Here is a 23,146-nt window from a genome sequence, read left to right as displayed (position 1 = left end):
TGTTGGACATTAATTGTTACCCAGTGCTGGTCTTTTTGTCACTCTCACCTTAAACCGATGGACATTAATTGTTACCCAGTGCTGGTCTTTTTGTCACTCTCACCTTAAACTGATGGACATTAATTGTTACCCAGTGCTGGTCTTTTTGTCACTCTCACCTTAAACTGATGGACATTAATTGTTACCCAGTGCTGGTCTTTTTGTCACTCTCACCTTAAACTGATGGACATTAATTGTTACCCAGTGCTGGTCTTTTTGTCACTCTCACCTTAAACTGATGGACATTAATTGTTACCCAGTGCTGGTCTTTTTGTCACTCTCACCTTAAACTGATGGACATTAATTGTTACCCAGTGCTGGTCTTTTGGTTGTTTTGTGTTCATCCTGGGACCGTGTCTTGGACTGATTCTGGCTGTTTTGTCTGAGGCTAGACACACTCTTCTGGAAATGCACTTAAGGCCTCCACTCGTGCCTTCTCCTCTTCCGAAACAGGGGTCTCTAGAAAAACTGCTGCAGAAGATTACATTTGCAGGTGTTTCCTCGACTGAGTTAGCGTTTTGGAGGCTTCCAGTGGGACTGGCTGGAGTTTCCTGTATAGTTTTCATTAATACATTTTGTCAGACCCAGAGCAGCTGTGAGCCGTTTCATTTCCTTCATGTCGTATCGCTCTGTGTCTTTATCTTCTCTCTCTCTCTCTCTCTCTCTCTCTCTCTCTCTTGTTCATGCAGACTTGAGTGGGGACGTTCAGGCATGTCGTTGAGCTGCGTGTAAACGTGTATGTGTGTGTAGTCTGAGCAGGAAGCAGCTTCCTCAGATGTCTGATGAGATAAATGTGTCTTCTGTAAAAATGAGATTGTTAGCCTGTGAGTGGGGCCTAAATCAAATGCATAGATTCTCATTCTGAAATGTGTCTGCAGCTAGCGCCTGCAGTTACACTCTCTTTCACCCAAATTACACAATCCACCCTCATGTGTTTGCTGTCCAATACAAGACATGCATGGAGTCAGTGACTACGAGGTTTAGTTTTTGAATAAGGAGGTTTTGGAATGTATGAACAGTGTTTGCTTACTGGCTCGAGAATTGGTTACATCACACTTCATTACATGACATCATGACATTGTTTAACGCAACATTCTGGTTGACTTATGATTCAGAGTGTGTAGATTAGGTACTGACCATTTCACAGTTAAACACACTCAGATGAAGTTGCTTCAGTCATTAGTATCTAATCATAATTCCCACCCCCTTTTATCTCTAACAAGCTGAGTCATGAATGGGACTTTTCTGGCCTCAATTCTCAATTCAAATGTGAAACTCCACAGTAAACTTCAAGTTTCAGAGCTGTGTTAAATAACCCTTTTTTTACTGTGCAAACCCTGGTTTTCTTACTCTTATATTTATATTAACAAATCGTGAGGAAAAAGCCTACTGTCCAGAGAGATGAGAGAGGGTTATGCAGTGTCTTATCAGAAAGGCGAACGGGCAATGAATTACCAAAGACATCCCATCCAGGGTCATCAGACCAGATCAATGCGTTCTCCATGAGCTGTAGTGTGTGAGAGTGTGAGAGACAAACAGGATGTCACTGATTCACTGCGTTCTTTGTCTTCAGTGGACTTTATTAATACCAGGGACTGCAGACAGGATGTGTTTTAACAGGTGTAACGCTAGTCAAAAGTACTCTGGTTAAGAGCTGGATGTCCCTGTTCAGCAGAGCAAATTCAGTGCATTAGAGCTACATTCAGAACTAGAACAGAACAGAACTACAGAACTACATTCTTTCTGCACCCGTTTGATACAACTTATTGAATGGAGGTGTGTATTTGTGTGTGTGCGCGCGTGTGTGTGCGCGCGCGCGCGCGTGTGTGTGTGTGCTGCGATGGACTGGCAACCTGTCCAGGGTGTTTCCCTGCCTTTCGCCCTATGAGCGCAGGGATAGGCTCCAGCACCCCCCGTGACCCTAATTAGGATCAGCTGTTTAGATAATGAGTGAATGAGTGTGTGTGGGTGAGTGGGTGGGGGGTGGGTACGTCCCAGTCATTTACAAACATGTACAAGTAATTTGTTGTTTTTCTTTTTGTAGGGATGGGACAGTGTGAAATAGACCAAGCGAAGATTTGAAATGGGAATCATCTGAATATCCAGAATTATTCAGCTTTGACTGAGCCTTAAAGCCCATTCAGAAAATTATGTTTTGCTGCTGGTCTGTTTACAGCCAGTAAAGTATGGTAGTGTATGGCAGTCACAGCTGGGTTTGGGGACCTAAACGAAAGCATCTGTGCTGGACGTTGTAGATGTAGATGTCATGTCTGTGTATGGTGACTGATGCTCAGTTTGTCCATCTTCCACAGCAACCCAAGGACTGTCTGCGTCTGGACGAAGCCACACTGGTGAAACAGCTACTCCCAGAGATCTGTCACTTCATCCACACGTACCGCGAGGGTCATCCGCACGCCGCTGAGCTCCGCGCCTCTGCCTCCGGCGTGCTCTTCTCCCTCAGCTGCAACAACTTCAACGCCGTCTTCAGCCGCATCTCCACGCGGTATACACTCACACACAGCACACACACACACACACACACACACACACACTCACACACACAACTCTGTCTTCAGCCGCATCTCCACACGGTATACACTCACACACAGCACGCACACACACACACACACACACACACACACAACTCTGTCATCAGCCGCATCTCCATACGGTATACACTCACACACAGCACACACACATACACACACACACTCACACACACTCACAAACACAACTCTGTCATCAGCCACATCTCCACATGGTATACACTCACACACATACACACACACACACTCTCACACACACACACACACACACACACACACACACACACACACACACAATTCTGTCATCAGCCGCATCTCCACACGGTATACACTCTCACACACACACACACACACACACACACACACACACACACACACACACACACACACACTCACACACACAACTCTGTCATCAGCCGCATCTCCACACGGTATACACTCACACACACTCACACACACACACACACACACACACACTCTCACACACACACACACACACACACACACACTCACACACACAACTCTGTTATCAGCCGCATCTCCACATGGTATACACACACACACACACACACACACACACACACACACACACACACACACACACACACACACGCACACACACACACGCACACAGGACACACACACACACGCACACACACACACAACTCTGTCATCAGCCGCATCTCCACACGGTATACACTCTCTCACACACACACACACACACACACACACACACACACACACACACACACACAGCACACACACACACACACAACTCTGTCATCAGCCGCATCTCCACACACACACACAGAACACACACATACACACACACACATGCATACACAGCTCTGTCTTCAGCTGCATCTCCACACGGTATACACTCACACACAGCACACACACACAGCACACACACAACTCTGTCTTCAGCTGCATCTCCACACGGTGTACACACACACATGCACACACACACACACGCTTGCACACACACATTGCACATACACATACACACACAAGTACAATCACACACACAAACATTGCACACATACACACATACACACATAACGCCGTCTTCAGCCGCATCTCCATGCAGTATACACGCACGCTACGTACGCGAACACACACGCACACACACACACAGAACACACCGTCTTCGGCTGCAGCTTCACACGGTGTACACACACTGTACACACATACACACACCCACACTGCACACACGCACAATGACGTCTTCAGCCCTGTCTCCGCAGGGTACACACACACACTGCACATACACACACTGCACATACACACACTACACACACTGCACACACATACACTGCACACGCATATACTCAACACCGTTTTGAGCCAGATCTCCATGCAATGTATACTCACACAGAGACACGCACATGCACACACAACGCCACCTTCACCTGCATCTCCACATGGAACACACATGAACACAAATACATACACGCACATCACACACACACACACACACACAACGCCGTCTTCAGCTGCACCACACACATATGCCCACGCACACAGACAGATGTTAGACACTAAAGCACACAAAGTGTGAGGGGCGAGGGTTTTCTCAGGCTTTTGTGAGAAATGTCAAATGAAAACTGTTATGAATCAAACATGTCTACAGTTCTGCTTTCATTTATCACCAGTGTTTTAGAGAGAAATGAAAGGGTGTCCCGCAGACATGATGTGAATGAGAGTAAACAGAGGGTTTGAAAACGTATGTGTGTATCACCAGCGTTTTAGAGAGAAATGAAAGGGTGTCCCGCAGACATGATGTGAATGAAAGTAAACAGAGGGTTTGAAAACGTATGTGTGTATCACCAGTGTTTTAGAGAGAAATGAAAGGGTGTCCTGCAGACATGATGTGAATGAGAGTAAACAGAGGGTTTGAAAACGTATGTGTGACACTTGTGTCAAATGAGTAACTGCTGTCTTGGCACTCAAGTCCAAGCGGAAATCTCTGTCTGTTACAGCTTTTCTCTTTTTCACCCCTTCTGTCTGCTCTGAAGGGGGTGGAGGGCAAAGGGTCAAGCTGTCTGGGTGGATATGGATGACCCTTGACCTCCACTCCCTCCTGCTTCCTGTCGTGGTGCGGTGGGTGGGGCTAGGTGCAGCTGCAGCTGGGAGGGAAGCGGACATTCCCTCTCTCTCTCTCTCTCTCTCTCTCTCACACACACACACTCTCTCTCTCTCTCTCTCTCTCTCTCTCTCTCACACACACACACAAACACACACGCACTCTCTCTCTCTCATTCTCTCTCTCTCTCACACTCACTCACTCACTCACTCACTCTCACACACACACACACACACACACACTCTTTCTCTCTCATTCTCTCTCTCTCTCACACACACACACACACACACACACACACACACACTCACTCCCTCTCTCTCTCTCTCTCTCTCTCTCTCTGACTGTCTTTACTGAATGAATGTGTGTGAGATGTGTAGGGACTGAGGGGTTGCTCATTAACAGAGTAAAGATTATTTGCTGTGTGTTTCAGTTTGTGTAGTCTGAGTGTTGCTTATTTTCAATAATTCCAGATCATCTTAGTCTTATGGAGCTGATCTGAACGACTGTCGTTTCACTCCAGCTCTGTCCGCAGTGTTAAGCAATACATGCACACAGATGATAAATGAACCCCCGCGGCCCCTCCTTCTCTCTCTTTCTCTTCCTTTCTCTGCTCTTAGGTTACAGGAGCTGACCGTGTGTGTGGAGGACACGGTGGACGTCCATGACATTGAGCTCATTCAGTATATTAATGTGGACTGTTCCAAACTAAAGAGACTGCTTCAAGGTGAGCAGGACTCCCCCATGCAATGGTACTGCGCTCAACAGGCACAGCGTTCTGTAACATTACTGTCACAGATCGGTCTGATGCTTAGACATAAAACAGAGAGTTTTTCCGTCTTAAATGTTTTTGTAATTCTTCTTTATTTAATGACAGAAAACATTACCTGACTGATCAGTCTGCACAAGACTTCTGATGGTGTTTGCACTGTTATTGGGTGTTGATGGTGATACTTTAATCTGCTTGTGTCAACAGAAACTGTATTCAAATTCAAAGCACTGAAGAAACCTGCACAGCTTGCCGTCATCAACAGTTTGGAAAAGGTGTGTATCGCAGCCTTGGACTAAAGTTCAGCAAAGGGTTTATGTCCTCTCAGAACTCACTGTTGCCATCTGCTGGCAGTACCCACACATTGCACCAAGCTCACCACAATGGTTCAGTTCTATTTGTCTTGGCTCTCAATGGGAGCCTGTTTAGCTCAGTGTGAATACCAGTCGAGCTGTGTGCTTTGTGTGGGGGCATCACTGTGCTGTAAGACATCGTTTACCTGTTTTGTGGTGTGTCTCATGTTTACTCTGTTTCATGAAGGCATTCTGGAACTGGGTGGAAAACTACCCTGATGAGTTTACCATGCTGTACCAGCGACCACAGACTGATATGGCAGGTGAGTTATATATCTTCACTACTGTATGGTCTTTGTTAGATATGACAAAATCTGACACATGTGGATTAATTTTACTCTAGACCATTTTCTTGTAAACATATTTTAATTGTGAGTATGTGCGTGTGTGTGTCTGTGTGTGTGTGTGTGTGGGATCAGACTGTGCGGAGAAGCTGTTTGATCTGGTGGACAGTTTTGCGGAGAGTGCAAAGAGGAAGGCTGCGGTCTGGCCACTGCAGATCATCCTCCTCATCCTCTGTCCTGAGATCACTCAGAGCATATCCAGAGAGGTGGTGGAGGAGAGCAAGGTCAACAAGGTCAGAGAGTCGCCTTTGTCTGCACACACACACACACACACACACACACACACACACACACACACACAGTCTCACTCTCACATTCTCTCTTACTCTCTGTCTTCCTCTATCTCACTTTCTCTCTCTCACACTCTCTCTCTCCCTCTTACTCTGTTTCTTTCTTTCCCCCTCTTAGCCACTCTCTGTTGATCAATTCTTCTGACACCTATACAAATTATGACATGTATTTGGTACATACACATCATCTCCTCCAACTGAAAAACATCACAAAAGGAACAAGTTTTTTTGTCAACCTCTGAACTTTTAACTTATAAAAAGACAGGAAGTGCCTCAGAAGTCTTGATAGACTACAGTCTTTGTCAGAATGGGTGATTTGTCTGAGAACGTCAGCACCCTAAGTACGGAGGTTGTGTATCTGATTTGACCTTCTTTGTCATCCCTGCCCTGTTACAGAAGCTGTTTCTGGAGAACCTGCGGAAGGCCCTGGCCGGTCACGGAGGCAGTAAACAGCTGACAGAGAGTGCTGCTGTCGCCTGTGTCAAACTGTGCAAGGCCTCCACCTACATCAATTGGGAGGACCACTCTGTCATCTTCCTCCTCGTCCAGTCCATCGTGGTGGACCTGAAGGTCAGGGAGAAATCCTCTCTCTCTCTCTTGTTCTCTCTCTCTCTCTCTCTCTCTCTCTCTCTCTCTATCTCTGTATGTGTGTGTGTTTAAGGGATCCTGCATGCGGTGCACCACTTAACGAAACAGATTCTCGGTGTTGTAAACGGATGATGTTTGCGTTTTATTCAAATTGTTAGACGACTCAGTTGAAGTATAGGAATTAAAAAAAAAGAACTTGTTGTCTGAAAATAGCACAAATGCATTACTGCTGATGGAGGTTTAAATACCCATGAAGGACTGTGGCTTCTGCACTGTGTTGGGTTGTGTCTCATGCCCAAACATGGGCCATTTCTCACCATGCGTTCCTCTCTGTAGTTGCGTTCTCATGGACTTGTGAAAGGTCATCAGTCTCGGCCCAAGTATTGTTCCAATTCAAGGATGCATCAGGAGTTGACTGTTTGGACTTGTATTATGACTGTTGTTCTGTCACCAAATGTAGTTTTTAAGAGTTTTCAGGCGAGAAAGTAATCTTTCTTATTTCGAATATGGATCGATAAATATAGCACCTCTTTTAAATGTTCAGATATGTGACATCTGTGAGTGGACCAACCTAGCTCTAGCTGTGATGTCAGCAAGAACGCTGCTCTTCCAAATGCAGATTTAACGTACTGCATCCTCCTGTCATCGCGAGTCTGGACTCCGGAGTTGAACTTGCTAGGTACAAACTCCTTAGAACAGGAGTCCGTACTTGACGTGCTCCGTATTGAGAAACAGCTATGGTCTCTTATCATCAAACATTTGCCGCCAAACAAAGGTCCCCATGGCACATCATGGCTGTGGTGCTTTAAAGGGAAGACCAGGCTGAGCACTCAGTTTTGCTATAGCCGGTCAGCCTCATTCACTCACAGTGAACCAACATTTGTACTGTGGCCAGTTGACCTCATTCACCACTCACAGTGGACCAATATCTTTACTACAGCCAGTCAACCTCATTCACTCACAGTGGACCGACATCTTTGTTTTATAAACCACACTGTCACAATTGTCTCACAAAATTAGTATGTTTGACCTTAATCTGGCCAAAGTGTTTTCAATCTGGAACCCAAGGTCAAATGCCAAAAGCTTTGTTGCATTTTTGTTTCAAAAACAAATCAAATGTTTAAGTGTGACTGTTCTGTCCCACTGTAAATTTACAGTCTACCAGTCACGTCCTGGGCTACAGGTGATCACTACAGATATTAATTGGGTGCATCTGAAGTTGCTTGAAGAGTTTGAATTTTGTAATATTATTCATATCCAGTTTTCTTATTATTCTCTCTCTCTCTCTCCCCCTCCCCCTCCCCCTCCCATCAGGCCTTGCTGTTTAACCCAGCTAAGCCATTCTCGCGGGGTACAGGGTGTCAGAGTGCGGATGTGGATCTCATGATCGACTGTTTTGTGTCCTGTTTTCGCATTAACCCACACAACAATCAGCACTTCAAGGTCAGTCAGAGCACAGCCTGACCTGGCTCTCTGCTTGCTTGGCCTTAGCCCTGAGAATAGTAACATAGCTCTGAACTGTAGCTGTTTCCTGGGTTTGTGATGTACTGTGGTCTGAGAGAGGTGCCAGAAATGGTCACTATTACTCAGCACCCCATTTTCAAAAATGTGTTAGCGGTTTTCTCTGTTCATTTTCAGATTGTGTCAAATAGTCTTCAGATGCAGTGTTGTGTACGTGTTTTGTGTGTGGTGACGATGGAAAATGGAGTGTTATCACTTAGCTCCTGTCCCACACAGTAACAGAATATTAACCACAGGGGTGTTCTCCTCCTCTACAGGTCTGTTTAGCCTCCTCCTCTCCTCCCACCTTTCATTTTGTCCTCGTCAACTCCCTTCACAGAATTATCACTAATGTAAGTTTACAGTGTGCTCTACCATAACCCTCTTTTATTCACACCTGGGTCACATGGACGTTGGTTGAGTTACTGTGAGCCGTGTGAGTGTAGTTTGTTGCATAGTGTCAGTCTGTGTTTTGTTTGTGACAGTCACATCTGGACTGGTGGCCAAAGATCGATGCGATTTACTGTTACTCTGGAGAACTGAGGATCATGTTCGCTGACACACTGAGCAGAGTGACACAGAGTCTCAACGCCCACACTACTCCCAGAATGACACAGGTCAGACACACACACACTTACACATACATACACAAACATGCACACAAATTTATATACATTTTTATTTGTACAAACGTACATTCATGCATAAACACATAAATGCACACAATACATGCACACAGATATGCATGCATACACACACACACACACACACACACACACATGCTCACAAACGCACACATATACATACACACAAAGTCAGTCATTGAGTGAAATCAATGATAAAAAGTGAGAGAAGAGAAAGGGTAACATACTTGGCACTTTTAACTCTTCTATTACCCATGAATCTCCCACTGTATCCAAAAAGCCCAGGCTGTCTGTTTAAAGCCCTTTCATTTACAGAGGAACATGCTCTCAGAGTTTTTAATGACTCTGCCTTACTGTTTCCTCCTGCAGATGGGTGTCTGTATGTGGTTTTTTGTTTTGTTTGTTTTTGACCACAGAGTCTGACGTTTAAAGAGAAGATGACGACCAGTCTTAAGTTTAAAGAGAAGGCTGCAGACCTGGACACACGCTGTCTCTTACTGGCTCTGGTCAAACTCATCCATGCTGACCCCAAACTCATGCTGCATGTGAGTGACAGCACACACAATACTGCTGCAAATGGCACTTTTACTGTAATGACATCAACGAGGAAACAGTAATGGAAATCAGCCACATTCGTGATATTTTATGCCTGTTAAACGACGTGTTTTTGTCACCATTGTGCCATTCTGGTAAACTTTCGATCTCGCTGGCTTTTCTGCTTTATGCGGAGTCTAGTTGTCTTAATACGTGGATTATCTCAGCTGAACCGTGCGGCTTTAAGTGGATTTATTCCTTTAGAAAAGGACTTGGCTTCTGGTCAGTTACTGAAAGATTTGCATCTGTGTGTAAACAGTTTTGCTGATCCCCGTTTGGCTCTGAGTCGCTGTGTGTTGAGCAGAGGGACAACGTTGGAAAGGTTGCTGTTGTAGACAGAAAGGCTGATCAGTGGATAAGCAGCAGCAGTCTTCTACTGTAGACAGACCCAACTTTAGCAGTGTCTCTAAACCAAACACTAACCCTGGAACTGCCCACACTCCTGATAAAGCCACAGGCCGCTGACTGGCTCCCCCCAACCCAGTGCATGACAGTGACAGCCACTGCCGATTGAGGGAGATTAAAATCTGTGATAGGCATGAAAAAGGTGGTTATATTGATGCCATATGGGGTGTGTGTGCGTGCATGCGTGCGTTCGTGCCTGTGTGTGTGTGTGTGTGTGTGTGTCTGTGTGTGTGTGTGTGTGTGCCTGGCTGTAGAACCCAGGGAAACAGGGCCAGGAGATCCAGAGCAGCACAGCGGAGCTGATCACTGGCCTGGTCCAGCTGGTTCCCTTCACCAACACCACCGAGCTCTCACAGGAGGCTATGGAGGTCAGAGCTTGTCTTCAGCTCTTTCTTTGTCTTTTCCTCTCTTTTTCTCTCCACTCCATCCTCTCCCTCTCTCCTCCAGTTGTGTTTTTCTTCCCCCCTTTACTTCTCTCCTTTTTGCTCTGTTGCTCTGAGATTGCGACATGAGACTGTGATGTTTGTTTGGGACTAGGCCCTGTTGGTTTTACACCAGCCTGAGACGATTGAGCTGTGGAACCCAGATGCCCCCATTGAGACGTTTTGGGACATCAGGTAAAGAATGCAGGGCTGTCCTGGCTCTGCTCAGTAATGACTCTGATGAGGTTTAGAGTGAATTAACCCTGTGGTGTCTGATCAGGTGTGTTTTATCAGCCCTCTGCTCTAACGGGTTAATAAAGAGAGGCTACCTTCTGAAGCCCATTCAAGCCTCACACACAGTGTTCATCAAAGATGGTCCAGATGGAGTGTAAGAGTACAGAGAGTAATCAGAGTGGTATGTATGTATGTGTGTGTGTGTGTTCTCTCCCAGTTCCCAGGTTCTGTTCCGGATCTGTAAGAAGCTGATTGGCCATCAAATGATCAACAGCACAGACATCCTCAAGTGGTTAAGAGAGATCCTCATCTGCCGCAACAAGTTCCTTCTCAAGAACAAAGTATGAAGAAACGAACAAACATCTGTTTATACCAATTCACACTGCGCCGTTCACATGTCAGCTAGATGCTGCTGTTTTTAGTTTGTTTTGTTGTGTTTATATATAGTCAGCATCAAAATTACTGGTGCCCTAAGCTAAATCAGAGTTGTGTCAAAAAACGCCACATGTTAGCTACATATTACTATAAAATGTCACAGTTCTGAGTGATGGAAAAAATAACGTTAACTTTACACTGACAGTCCTGCTGTATAAGGTGCATCTCAGGCTGACAGAGCTGTAAGAAGAGCCTCCCTGTTTGACTAAGAGCTAAAAATGAGCTTTACAGGCATGTAAAATCATTTGTCCATCTCAATGAGGACACTTTACACAATGAGCACAGTAATTATGACATTTAAACATGAATCACAGGGAGAAAGATGTTCTGAAAGGTACAGAAAAAGCCAGAAAAAGGACCACATCTGGATGTTTTCTGGATTTTGGTGAATATTAGGGTCACTATGTCTAGAGAATTATAATTAAATTCCTCCTTCTCTGAGGCAAAAGGCTGTTTGGAAAAAGCGCGTAAGAAAAAAAAAGAAGCTATATTGAAATCACCTAGTGATTGGGATTGTCTGGAATTTCCACTCCAGTTCTACAGATATCCAAACAAACATTTGTTTTTTTCAGAAAAAAAAATGAAACAGAGCTCTTTGGCCACACACACACCTGCCTGTTATAAAGACTGTAATGTACCAGTGCCCCTGGCTGTGACTGGAAGTTGGGAGTAAATGTGAGTGAGTTGCTGTGGATGGGTGTTTTAGTTGTGTGTGTGTGCTGTGGTGTTCCTGGCGCAGGACTGTGCGACGCTGGGTAGCGTGGTGCCCTTCTGCAGACAGGCTCAGACCAAACTGGAGGTGTGTCTCTACATGTTCCTCTGGAGCCCTGACACGGAGGCCGTGCTGGTGGCCATGTCCTGTTTCCGCCACCTGTGTGAGGAGGCGGAGATCCGCTGTGGGGTGGACGAGGTGCCTGTACACACTGTCCTGCCCAACTACAACACCTTCCTGGAGTTTGCCTCCATCAGCAACATGATGCCCACTGGTCAGTACATGTGGACACATACTGACACGTACACTTGCACACACTCGTACACACACACTGACGCACACTCAGAGTCCTTGTGGATGGTATTGTATATGTTTTGATTGGATTGAAATTCATTTTGTATTTTTTTTGTTTTTGTATTTTATTTTTGTTATATTTAAGATATGACACAAGAACGATGAATTATATGATTAGATGAACGAGTTCTCATGCATGGATATTCCATGGGTGTTTCTGTCTGTGTGTGGGTGTTTCTCTGTGTGGATGTGTGCGTGTGTGTGCATGTGTATGTGTTTCCATGTGTGTACACGTGTGTGTTTGTATGCGTGTGTGTGCGTAGGCCGTTCCACTCTGCAGAAGAGAGTAATGGCACTGCTGAGGAGGATAGAACACCCAACGGCAGGGAACATTGAGGTAAGAGTCTGTTTTTTTTTTTGTTATTGGTATTGAGAAATTATCACCGTAAATTTTCAAATAATTGCCGGGTTTCAAATTATAGCTGGGGGTGCTGCCTGTTTAGGCAAATAAAGGCCGGTCCCAAATACAGGCCAGGTAAAAAAACAAACAAACAAACATATATTACAGAAAGGTTCAGGTGGTAAATTCATCGTATTTCCACAGCATTATCAACAACATACAGTAATTATGCTCACCACTCTGTTGCTATTAGTTTCACTTTTTACGCTAACAGAAATACCATAACGTATTGTGGTTGCTGTAGGACTGTGTGTGTTAATGGCCCATTATTAGTATTCAGGGACATCACTGCCAAAACTCTCTCTTCCTTTTTCCTATGCATCATTTAAAGTACTTGGAAAAAGTCATGGAAGGGAAAAAATGTCTTATTTTGGATGGCCAGTGAGCTGGAAACGGAGGAACAAATTTTACCTTTAAACCTGTCATTACTTCAGCCTGTTCCTATTTATCCTCCTTAATTAACAATAAAACAAATAATTCACAGAATAATCAACACTAATCGACGTAAATATAGTGAATGATTACCAATTTCATTTTGTGATAGAATTACTGTTCTTTGCAAACTGTTGTATCATTTGCTAGATCCACATGGTTTTAATCTGTCAATAATTGTGCTTTTTGTTCTCTCCCCAAATTCAGGTGATATTGATACATTAAAATGATCTGTGAAAATTTTGCAGTTTGAATGCTCATGAAACATCCGCTTTTGTGTGGTCTGTGTGCTAAACATTGCACACAAGCTGATGCAATATACGGATATGTATATTGCATCAGCTTAATTAAACAATCTCTCACATTTTAGCTTTCACAATAGCTCGGAAACTTAAAACAATCTGTGCTGTTTCATTAACATTATGATCTTGTAGAGCTTGTATAGTAACACATTAAATAATGGCCTGTCTCAAATAAAGGCCTGGTTCTCCCTTCAGTTGAGGCCACCATTTGAAAATTTACGGTAGTTTGTTTCTGTTTACTGTTACTCACTACAGTTCTCACTTTGCTCTGACTTTGAAATGTCTCTGCCTATTGCAGGGATGTCGCATTTGTTGTGTTTGATGTTCAGCATCTTTTCACACCGTAATTGTCTGTTTCTCTGTTTCTCTGATTCTCTCTCTCTCTCTCTCTCTCTCTCTCTCTCTCTCTCTTTCTCTCTCTCTCTCAAAGGCTTGGGAGGACACATATGCAAAATGGGAACAAGCAACAAAGCAAATACTGAATCATCCAAAAAACAAAGTGGAGGATGGACAGGTCGGTGTGCACATGCTGAAAATCTACTGTATTCTCCAGTAGAACTTCTATTCAATTTAAGAGTCTGTGTTCTCCAGTAGGACTTCTAATCGATTTAAGAGTCTGTGTTTGCCTATAAGACTTCTAAGCAAGTGAAGACCGGTACCCTCATACACTCACACCCTGTGTGTTTTCTGTTTAGTTTGATGTTTGGTAAAACACCCCCTCTGAGTTTTATATATGTGTGTATATGTAATTGTAATTTGACTCGTGTATGTGTTTATATGTAATTATAATTTGACTTTTGCATATGTGTTTATATGTAATTGTAATTTGACTTTTGCATATCTGTGTATATGTAATTGTATATATAATACTGACACAGCGTAAGAGAAGAAAATGTTCTCTGCCATTCATCACAAGGACACACACAAGAACTCTCCATCATTTACACCCAAATATAACTTTTCTCTCACCCCCTCCCCAGGAGTGGATCAATATGACGGGTTTCCTGTGTGCTTTGGGAGGGGTGTGTCTGCAGCAGCGTAGCACCCCCAGCATCGGAACCTACAGCCCACCCATGGGCCCCCTCAGTGAACGCAAGGGCTCCATGATCTCCATGGCCTCCTGCGAGGTCAACGCAGAGACGCCCATCAGTAAGTTCTTGGACCGGCTGCTCTCGCTCATGGTTTGTAACCACGAGAAGGTGGGTCTCCAGATCCGCACCAACGTCAAAGACCTGGTGGGCCTTGAACTAAGCCCCGCCCTGTACCCCATGCTCTTCACCAAACTGAAGAACAGCATCAGTCGCTTCTTCGACACACAGGGACCGGTGAGTACGCCTTACCTCAACACGGGGGACATGCAGCCACCCACGTAGGCTTCTTTTGAGCCACTCTCTGGGTTTGAGAGGCATTGGATAAATGCAAGTGTGTAAATGAATATTACTGTGATGCTGGACATGCAGGTGAAGACACAGTGGGAATAGAAGTGTGGCAGACTCAGTGTTTAGTTTGCAGTGGTGTGATAGAACCCAGTCATTTCTATTGTGTTAACAATACTGATTCAGTATTCACAGACATTTGTGTTGTGAAAAAAAAAAAAAGTATAATGAGGATTGCAGTATTGCTTGAAAGGGTGTTGTGCTGCAGAGCAAATGGTGCTTTTCATCCAAAGTCCACAAGATGGCAGAGTAATGAGTGAAATATTAGCAGAAACCACAGTATCATGAATATGGATACTGTTATATGGGATCAGATGTCGAGTCAGTGAAACACACATGTGATTCAGTAAGAGCACCTTAAACATAAGAATGAATGAATAGGAAGGTGAGTATAAGTACAGTGTGGAAAACAAATCAGTAGGAAATGCTCTTCCACAGTTTTTATCATGTTTTGTTCTGTTGGTTTTTACAGACACTTGTGATAATCTGAAGACTTTTTCTTCACAGGTGCCTATAAACGACACTAACACACAGTTTGTGGAGCAGACCATTGCCATAATGAAGAACCTGTTGGACAGTCACATGGAGGGCAGTTCAGAACACCTGGGCCAGGCCAGCATAGAGACCATGATGCTCAACCTTGTCAGGTCAGACAAAGGTCACCGTGTACGATGCAGAATTCTAATTCAAACACCCAGTTCTTACCAGCAACAGTGTACCGGACTCAGATCAGGGTGTGACACTTTTATCCGTACTTGGGTAAAACCGAGTACCGGACTCAGATCAGGGTGTGACACTTTCATCCTTACTTGGGTAAAACCGAGTACCGGACTCAGATCAGGTTGTGACACTTTTATCCTTACATAACCTCTGCTCTAACTGCACAGTTCAGAGGAAGACCCTGCTAGGTATTAAAATTAATATAAGAAGAAAAATAAGAATTAAGAAGAATAAAATGTAAACTTTAGCTTCATTCAATTTGTGAGTGGTAGATTTAATAAAACCATGACAAACAACCAGGTGCAAAATTGAGTGATGCACAAAAGAATAACTCAGTGGTAGTGAATTGTGGGGCTAGGACTGGAAAAAACAACAGTGACTTAAAAGGCAGCTGACGGAATGAGATCCAGACCAAGTCAGAGGAGGTTTTGCTTGTGTGTGTAGGTGTGTTGAATGTAGAGCACTCAGTGTTGAGTTTCCACAGTGGTGGTTCAGTGGAAGAAAAAAAAAAAAGTTCTCTCTCCACATCCCTTTTTCACTCTGTCTAATCAGAGGACACACACTCATGTCAACTTTCATGTTTACACAGAACTGCTGGACCACAGCTTTCTCTAAACACTTCCCCTACGTCACAAAGTCTAACTGCATCTTTTACACAGTCATACTTAAACGCCTGACACCTTATTCTGCTTCTCTACCTGATACCTGAACAAGCCGTCAAACGCACGTACAGGCCAGGAGTCCCAAACTAGTAACTTTTTTTGCCTCGGCACATGAAGTTTCACGAAGCGGTGTTTGTTTTTTCCTGGCTCTTCACATTTACTGACTCAGTGTAACGTCAGTGTATTTTTAGGTCATATAACACAAGAAGAGAATGCATAGATTACATGTTTGTCGTATGAATGCAGTCGCAGATCGTGAAAAGTAATTATAATGTGACCAGCCACGATTGGAATAAAGGTCTCCCTGCCTCTCACGGCCTGTTTCTTTACCTGTCGTGCAGGTACGTGCGTATCCTGGGAAACGTGGTCCACGCCATCCAGATCAAGACCAAGCTTTGTCAGCTGGTGGAGGTGATGATGGAGCGTAGGGACGACCTGTCCTTCTGCCAGGAGATGAAATTCAGGTAAGGCCAGCACCCCTGTCCACATTACCCCTCCTCTGTCTTTACCTTTCTCATTAATCCTCATTTATCTTTTTATATCCACACAAACACCTCCCACATGGCTCAGATCAAACACAACAAGCCACAGCCACTGGGCATGCTCAGTATTCTGTGACAGTCTGACATCCTGAATTTCATCACTGAATTTCAGAGACCTTTTAGTGCAGACTGTGCGAGAGATGGTCTGTGTTGAGTTTGCTCTGTTTTGAGTCCAGTATGTCTTCATCACAGCCTTCGTCATCCTCCTCAGAGTTAATTTAACTGAAGTTCAGAGGGTGTCTGTGGGCTCTCACACTGATGCTTGTCTCGGCTCACGTGGGCATGTGGCCTGTGAGTGATTTTTGTGTTTTTTGTGTTGGCTGTAGGAATAAGATGGTGGAGTACCTGACGGACTGGGTCATGGGAACGTCCAATCAGGCGGCTGATGATGACATCAAATGTCTGACCAGGTACAGTCTGACATATAACAACACATCCAAACAGTTTCCCAACATGCCACAGCGCTCACATGTGGAAAGATTGTTTCCATGGCAATGCTGAAAGTCACTCAATATGTCCATATGTGTATTTTATTTCCTTAAACAGAATACTAAGGAACTCCTTTATAAAAAATGAAATTACTATTTTTGTGCATGTGTATCTGTGCACCTGCACGTGTGCGTCTGTGTGTGTGTGTGTGTGTGTGTAGGGATCTGGACCAGGCCAGTATGGAGGCTGTGGTATCCCTGTTGGCTGGTTTGCCATTGCAGCCGGAGGAGGGTGATGGAGTGGAGCTGATGGAGGCCAAATCTCAGCTGTTTCTGAAGTGTGTAAACTGCACCTCTCCACCCTGTATACATGTCACTCTCATAATTATCCACACCTCTCCACCCTGTATACATGTCACTCTCATAATTATCCACACCTCTCCACCCTGTATACATGTCACTCTCATAATTATCCACACCTCTCCACCCTGTATACATGTCACTCACATAATTATCCACACCTCTTCACCCTGTATGCATGTCACTCTCATAATTATCCACACCTCTTCACCCTGTATACATGTCACTCTCATAATTATCCACACCTCTCCACCCTGTATACATGTCACTCACATAATTATCCACACCTCTTCACCCTGTATACATGTCACTCTCATAATTATCCACACCTCTCCACCCTGTATACATGTCACTCTCATAATTATCCACACCTCTCCACCCTGTATACATGTCACTCTCATAATTATCCACACCTCTCCACCCTGTATACATGTCACTCTCATAATTATCCACACCTCTCCACCCTGTATACATGTCACTCTCATAATTATCCACACCTCTTCACCCTGTATACATGTCACTCTCATAATTATCCACACCTCTTCACCCTGTATACATGTCACTCTCATAATTATCCACACCTCTTCACCCTGTATACATGTCACTCTCATAATTATCCACACCTCTTCACCCTGTATGCATGTCACTCTCATAATTATCCACACCTCTTCACCCTGTATGCATGTCACTCTCATAATTATCCACACCTCTTCACCCTGTATGCATGTCACTATCATCCCTATTTAAATTATGACACATGCTTTGGTCTTTATCCTTGTGCGTGAACACAATACACGAGCATCTGTTTACCTTTAAACCCTGGGGTCTTTAGAGTGTAAGGGCCCCACACACTACATACATGTTTGTGGACACTGGTTAGAAACAATCCAGACCAGTGTTTCTCTACTCCTGTTAGTGCTGAGAAAGAATTGAATAGGACAGTTCTGTGGGTCTGCACTGATGAAGCAAAATGCAGCGTGAACATCCTCATTTCACAGAAAACAAGGATCAGCCCCCCCTCTCTTTTCCCTCTCTCTCTCTCTCTCTCTCTCTCTCTCTCTCTCTGTCTCTCTCTCTGTCTCTCTCTCTCTCTGGCTTAGGTATTTCACTCTGTTCATGAACCTGCTGAATGACTGCAGTGAGGCGGAGGATGAGGGGCAGCAGGTGGCAGGGCGCAAACGGGGTATGTCGCGACGTCTGGCGTCTCTGCGTCACTGCACTGTCCTGGCCATGTCCAACCTCCTCAACGCCAACGTGGACAGTGGCCTCATGCACTCCATCGGTGAGTTTTGAGACGAGAGATGTCTGTCTGTTTGTCTGTCTCTCTCTCTGTCTGTCTGTCTGTCTGAGGGTTAGGTCTTATAGCAGCTAAGTGGAACTCAACTCTACTTTAGATCTGTCTGTCTCTGCTCCACCTCACACTTGTTTTTTGTTCCTGTTTCTTCGGTGTAAACATGTCGTCAAAAATGACTGGTATTAAAATCTATCTCTCTCTTTCTCTCTGTTTCCCTCTCTCACACACACACACACACACACACACACGTACATTATTCACTTCACAGATAAGACAGAGTTCCCCAGTGAGTTTGATTACACCCTAATGTTTCACATCTTTGGTTACAAAGGAATGTAGTTAACAAGCTAGCACCTTGCAAAACCATATCCTCTCATCCTTTCCTTTCTCTTGTTTTTGACTTGGTGTTCAGTTGATGTTCCTCCTTTTCAGCACAAGAATCTTGAGTACTGTTTATTTATTTATTTAGTTCTAATTTCCTCTTTTTGTCTTATTATGAATAGTTTAGTTTAACTATTAGTGTAAGACTAATAGTGTAGTTTAACTTTTCCCATAAATTATTTGAGCTTTTAAAGTGAATGTAACACTGTTAGGCTGCAGATTTCTCTCTTTTTGACAGTTGGTGACTCAATAGGGCTGTGTACTTTAATTCTAGTTGTCGCTTTAATTTAAAATGAAGAAAAGAAAAAAAAAAATTTGAGTTGGCCTGTGTCTTGTGGGCGTGGTCCTGAGCAGAGAAACATTTTCTGTTCTTCTACAGGCCTGGGTTACCACAAAGATCTGCAGACGCGTGCCACCTTCATGGAGGTGCTGACCAAAATCCTGCAGCAGGGGACAGAGTTTGACACGCTGGCTGAGACCGTGCTGGCAGATCGCTTTGAGAGACTGGTGGAACTGGTCACTATGATGGGCGACCAGGGCGAGTTACCCATCGCCATGGCGTTGGCCAATGTTGTGCCTTGCTCCCAGTGGGTATGTACTCTACCCTACTCATTGGCACTGAGGGTGGCATCGATACTTTTATTTTTTTCATCGAAAGAGTTTTTGTTAAATGTGGTCAAATGATGGTAAATAGAGAGAGAGAGAGAGAGAGAGAGAGAGAGAGCGCGCTTTAGGGATTTGAGAACAGCTTGTCACACACGAGTGGGTATGTAGGGGTTTGTTTGTGTTGTCTTTTTCAGGATGAACTGGCGAGAGTCTTGGTGACGTTGTTTGACTCCAGGCACCTCCTGTACCAGCTCCTGTGGAACATGTTCTCCAAGGAGGTGGAGCTCGCTGACTCCATGCAGACGCTCTTTCGTGGCAACAGCCTGGCCAGCAAAATCATGACCTTCTGTTTCAAGGTTCAACCCCCCCCCCCCCCCCCCAAACTACTGGTTATTCACCATTTCCCTGTAAACTGAGGTGTTACACAGTACACCTGTTGGCTCAGTGGTTGGTTTTCAAGAGAAATGATGTGTGATGTGCAGTTTCACTTTTGTTTGCCGACAAAACCACTTTCAAACCACTTTTTTTTTTTTCCTTTTAAGATCCCAGAGCCCAAAATATTTCATCTGAAATTTTAAACTGCAACTCTAAATTAAGATCGAAGCAAATCTCCTTTTCCTCTCTCCTCTGGTCAGGTGTATGGTGCAGCATATCTGCAGAAGCTTCTGGAACCTTTGCTGAGGGGAGTTATCACGACCCCTGAGTGGCAGCAGATCAGTTTTGAAGTGGATCCCACTAGGTAAACCCATCTAGGCCAAACTAATACCAGTTCAGCCCAAAGCTGTAGCAGGTTACAGAAAAAAATGATGTTGTAAACAACTCTGAGGGGTTTCCTTCTTTGCTTTGAAGTGCCATCTGCATCAGTTAGGTCAAGGATTTCATACACTAACGCAGGACGGCCCCCGTGTCGTCTGCACTTCGGACAGACACCAATTAAGTGTTTGGTTCCTGTTGGCAGTTTCACATGTGGTTTCTTCTCGTCTACAGGCTGGAGCAGACAGAAAACCTGGAGGAGAACCAACGCAACCTGCTGCAGATGACCGATCGTTTCTTCCTGGCCATCATAAACTCGTCAGGGGAGTTTCCTCCCCAGTTACGCAGTGTGTGTCACTGCCTGTATCAGGTACGCCAGCCGCACCAGGGTAAAGCAACACTGCTCCCCTCTTCCTCAGCCAGGTTCCCCTGACCACGCAATGATCACTGTTCACACAGGCACACGCACACACAAACACACACACACACACACTCCTACACAGGTGGTATGGCAATTTATACTAGTGTATGCACAGAGGAGATGTGTCTGCTCAGTGGTTGTGTCTTTCTGCCTATATTTAAAGCTTGGTCAAAGTGTATTATCTGTGTATTCTGCCCCAAACTGCCTGTCAAAATGCATGTGTGCCATGTCTAATATAAACGCAGTCTGTAGCCTAGAAATAACATCAAACTTTGAAGTATTATCTGCAAAATCCCTGGATGACTTTAAATGTAGTTAGACTTGCATTAATGTTTGCATTAGGATACATACGAGACCACTCGCATTGTTATTCACGGTCATTTAAAATAATGAGTGGTTTAGTCGTGCCTTTTGAATGAGACACATCGTCATTAACCATCTCTCACCTCCAAACACTCAGCCATCTGCCCACTCTCGGCCTCTGTCTTTATCCCGAGGCCTAGAACCAGTTTGAGGTGGAGGAGAGATCAGGTCTGTAAGCCCATGGCTCAGTCAGTTGAACTGTGGTGACTGCTGTCACGTCACACGCTGCTTCCCCTCTGCCTGATCGTCTGCTCTCACCGCTCCTGGAAAACACTAACTGCTCCATTCCTCACTCAGATTTTTGGCTCATGTAGTGTAGACAAAATTAGTTGGAGGTGAGCAGTATTATTTTTTTTTTTTTAATGAACATAGATTAGGTAGTTAGTTTTTTTTTTTTGTTGATGTTGTAATGCTTAGATGAGAATAAGCAGGCCCAGTTTTGCTGAGGTCAGTATGTGAGTATGACATGACTGCAGCCAGATTATTTATGATGAATTGCATTATTAATGCACATGTCTCAGGCTTAGTCATATACTCTGGCCTTTACAGGATCCTGAAACTATTATTTTTATGTGGCATTTACACTATAAGAGAGATACAGGAACTTGTGTAGGGTGAATATTCCAAACTAAATGTCACAGGAAGGTCACCTTTGCTTATTTTTTATTTTTATTTATTTACTTTCCTGCAAAGAATATTCTTACTCTCAAATCTGAAGGGAAATGTTTATAACATTTCTGAGTTCAGGCCTAATTGCTTTTATGATAGGCATGATAACTAGATCAGGGTTTTTGGAACTGATCACTGATCACCAGAATCACAATCTCCTCACCTCACCTTGCATTTAAAGTGCTCTGTTTTTTGTTTAGCATTGTTTATTTATTTACTATTTATAGCAATAAAAGTATCTATTCTTAACAGCATTGCAGAAATATTATAAGTAGGAGCTGAGAAAGTATCATAGATTGACAACTGTTTATTGGAAGGCCACATATGCAACATATTCCATTCTCTTGTTAGGTCATGTAGATTATGAAGAAACTGATAACCTATGCTCCTATGGAAGAAAAGCTAATGTGCTCAACATTATACACTATGTTTCAAAGCATAAGAAAGCATAAGGCACGTTAGCTTATAACTTGTATAAGGCAATAAATTCCATTGAATCTAATGAATTTTATTATCTTGGCTGATATTTCTTTTGACTTCTTACTGTCGCTGCTATAGGGTTCCTGCCGTTTAAATGTCTCCCTAACTGACAACTGAGTGAGGGACGACTGAGTTGCTAGGTTAACTCGCTTTTCTGACTTTGTGTTGGCTTGCCTTTAATACTTGCCGTATTCTTTGACGTGACAAATTCTTAGATGTCTAATGAGGTTCGTGGTATTAAATTGTCATTGTTGCGTTCCACCACGAGGGAGTACCGCTTCATACACCTTGCATATAGCGATTTTATTGTCTTTTTCGGACACCTTGTAGAACTGCCAGACCGGTAAAGCCATTTTAGCGAGCTTCTTTTGCCGCGCACAGAGAAATGCCTCGCGTATTTTGCGTCATATGATCGGATCTTCTGATCGGCCTGTAAAGAGAGCTCCGATCAAACCGTTTAGATTGAATACTGGCCGATAATGATCCGCGGCTGAACGATCGGAGCGTCCCTATTTGACATGAGCTGAAGTTTTTCAAGATTTTGGTATTTTTCTGAAATTATGAGCCTGTCACAGTTTTGGACTT

General features: G+C 44.1%; 1 protein-coding gene across 5 annotated transcripts in view; it reads left to right on the top strand.

Moving 5' to 3' along the window:
• The window catches only part of nf1a (neurofibromin 1a), a 77,701-nt gene that overhangs the window by 7,916 nt on the left and 46,639 nt on the right, over window positions 1-23,146 (top strand). For 4 of the 5 annotated variants that reach the window (XR_004025380.1, XM_030776292.1, XM_030776291.1 and 1 more), the window contains exons 4-29: window positions 2,352-2,542; window positions 5,289-5,395; window positions 5,645-5,712; window positions 5,978-6,053; window positions 6,210-6,367; window positions 6,821-6,994; window positions 8,327-8,455; window positions 8,791-8,865; window positions 8,998-9,129; window positions 9,573-9,701; window positions 10,410-10,523; window positions 10,693-10,772; window positions 11,029-11,152; window positions 11,986-12,232; window positions 12,576-12,649; window positions 13,877-13,960; window positions 14,427-14,771; window positions 15,390-15,529; window positions 16,606-16,728; window positions 17,133-17,216; window positions 17,456-17,572; window positions 18,695-18,876; window positions 19,649-19,860; window positions 20,070-20,231; window positions 20,511-20,614; window positions 20,863-20,998. Coding sequence is in view for 4 of the 5 variants with exons in the window: in XM_030776292.1 (XP_030632152.1) it covers window positions 2,352-2,542; window positions 5,289-5,395; window positions 5,645-5,712; window positions 5,978-6,053; window positions 6,210-6,367; window positions 6,821-6,994; window positions 8,327-8,455; window positions 8,791-8,865; window positions 8,998-9,129; window positions 9,573-9,701; window positions 10,410-10,523; window positions 10,693-10,772; window positions 11,029-11,152; window positions 11,986-12,232; window positions 12,576-12,649; window positions 13,877-13,960; window positions 14,427-14,771; window positions 15,390-15,529; window positions 16,606-16,728; window positions 17,133-17,216; window positions 17,456-17,572; window positions 18,695-18,876; window positions 19,649-19,860; window positions 20,070-20,231; window positions 20,511-20,614; window positions 20,863-20,998 (3,567 nt within the window). In the remaining variant the exon portion in view is untranslated. Of the gene's footprint in view, window positions 1-2,351; window positions 2,543-5,288; window positions 5,396-5,644; window positions 5,713-5,977; window positions 6,054-6,209; window positions 6,368-6,820; window positions 6,995-8,326; window positions 8,456-8,790; window positions 8,866-8,997; window positions 9,130-9,572; window positions 9,702-10,409; window positions 10,524-10,692; window positions 10,773-11,028; window positions 11,153-11,985; window positions 12,233-12,575; window positions 12,650-13,876; window positions 13,999-14,374; window positions 14,772-15,389; window positions 15,530-16,605; window positions 16,729-17,132; window positions 17,217-17,455; window positions 17,573-18,694; window positions 18,877-19,648; window positions 19,861-20,069; window positions 20,232-20,510; window positions 20,615-20,862; window positions 20,999-23,146 lie in introns of all 5 variants that reach the window. The other variant, XM_030776290.1, reaches the window with a different exon arrangement.

The sequence above is a fragment of the Chanos chanos genome, chromosome 6 (genome assembly GCF_902362185.1).
Source record: "Chanos chanos chromosome 6, fChaCha1.1, whole genome shotgun sequence".
In the NCBI taxonomy this organism is placed as follows: domain Eukaryota; kingdom Metazoa; phylum Chordata; class Actinopteri; order Gonorynchiformes; family Chanidae; genus Chanos; species Chanos chanos.
The sequence above is the reverse complement of the archived record's forward strand: the minus strand, read 5'-3'. Positions and strand labels throughout refer to the sequence as shown.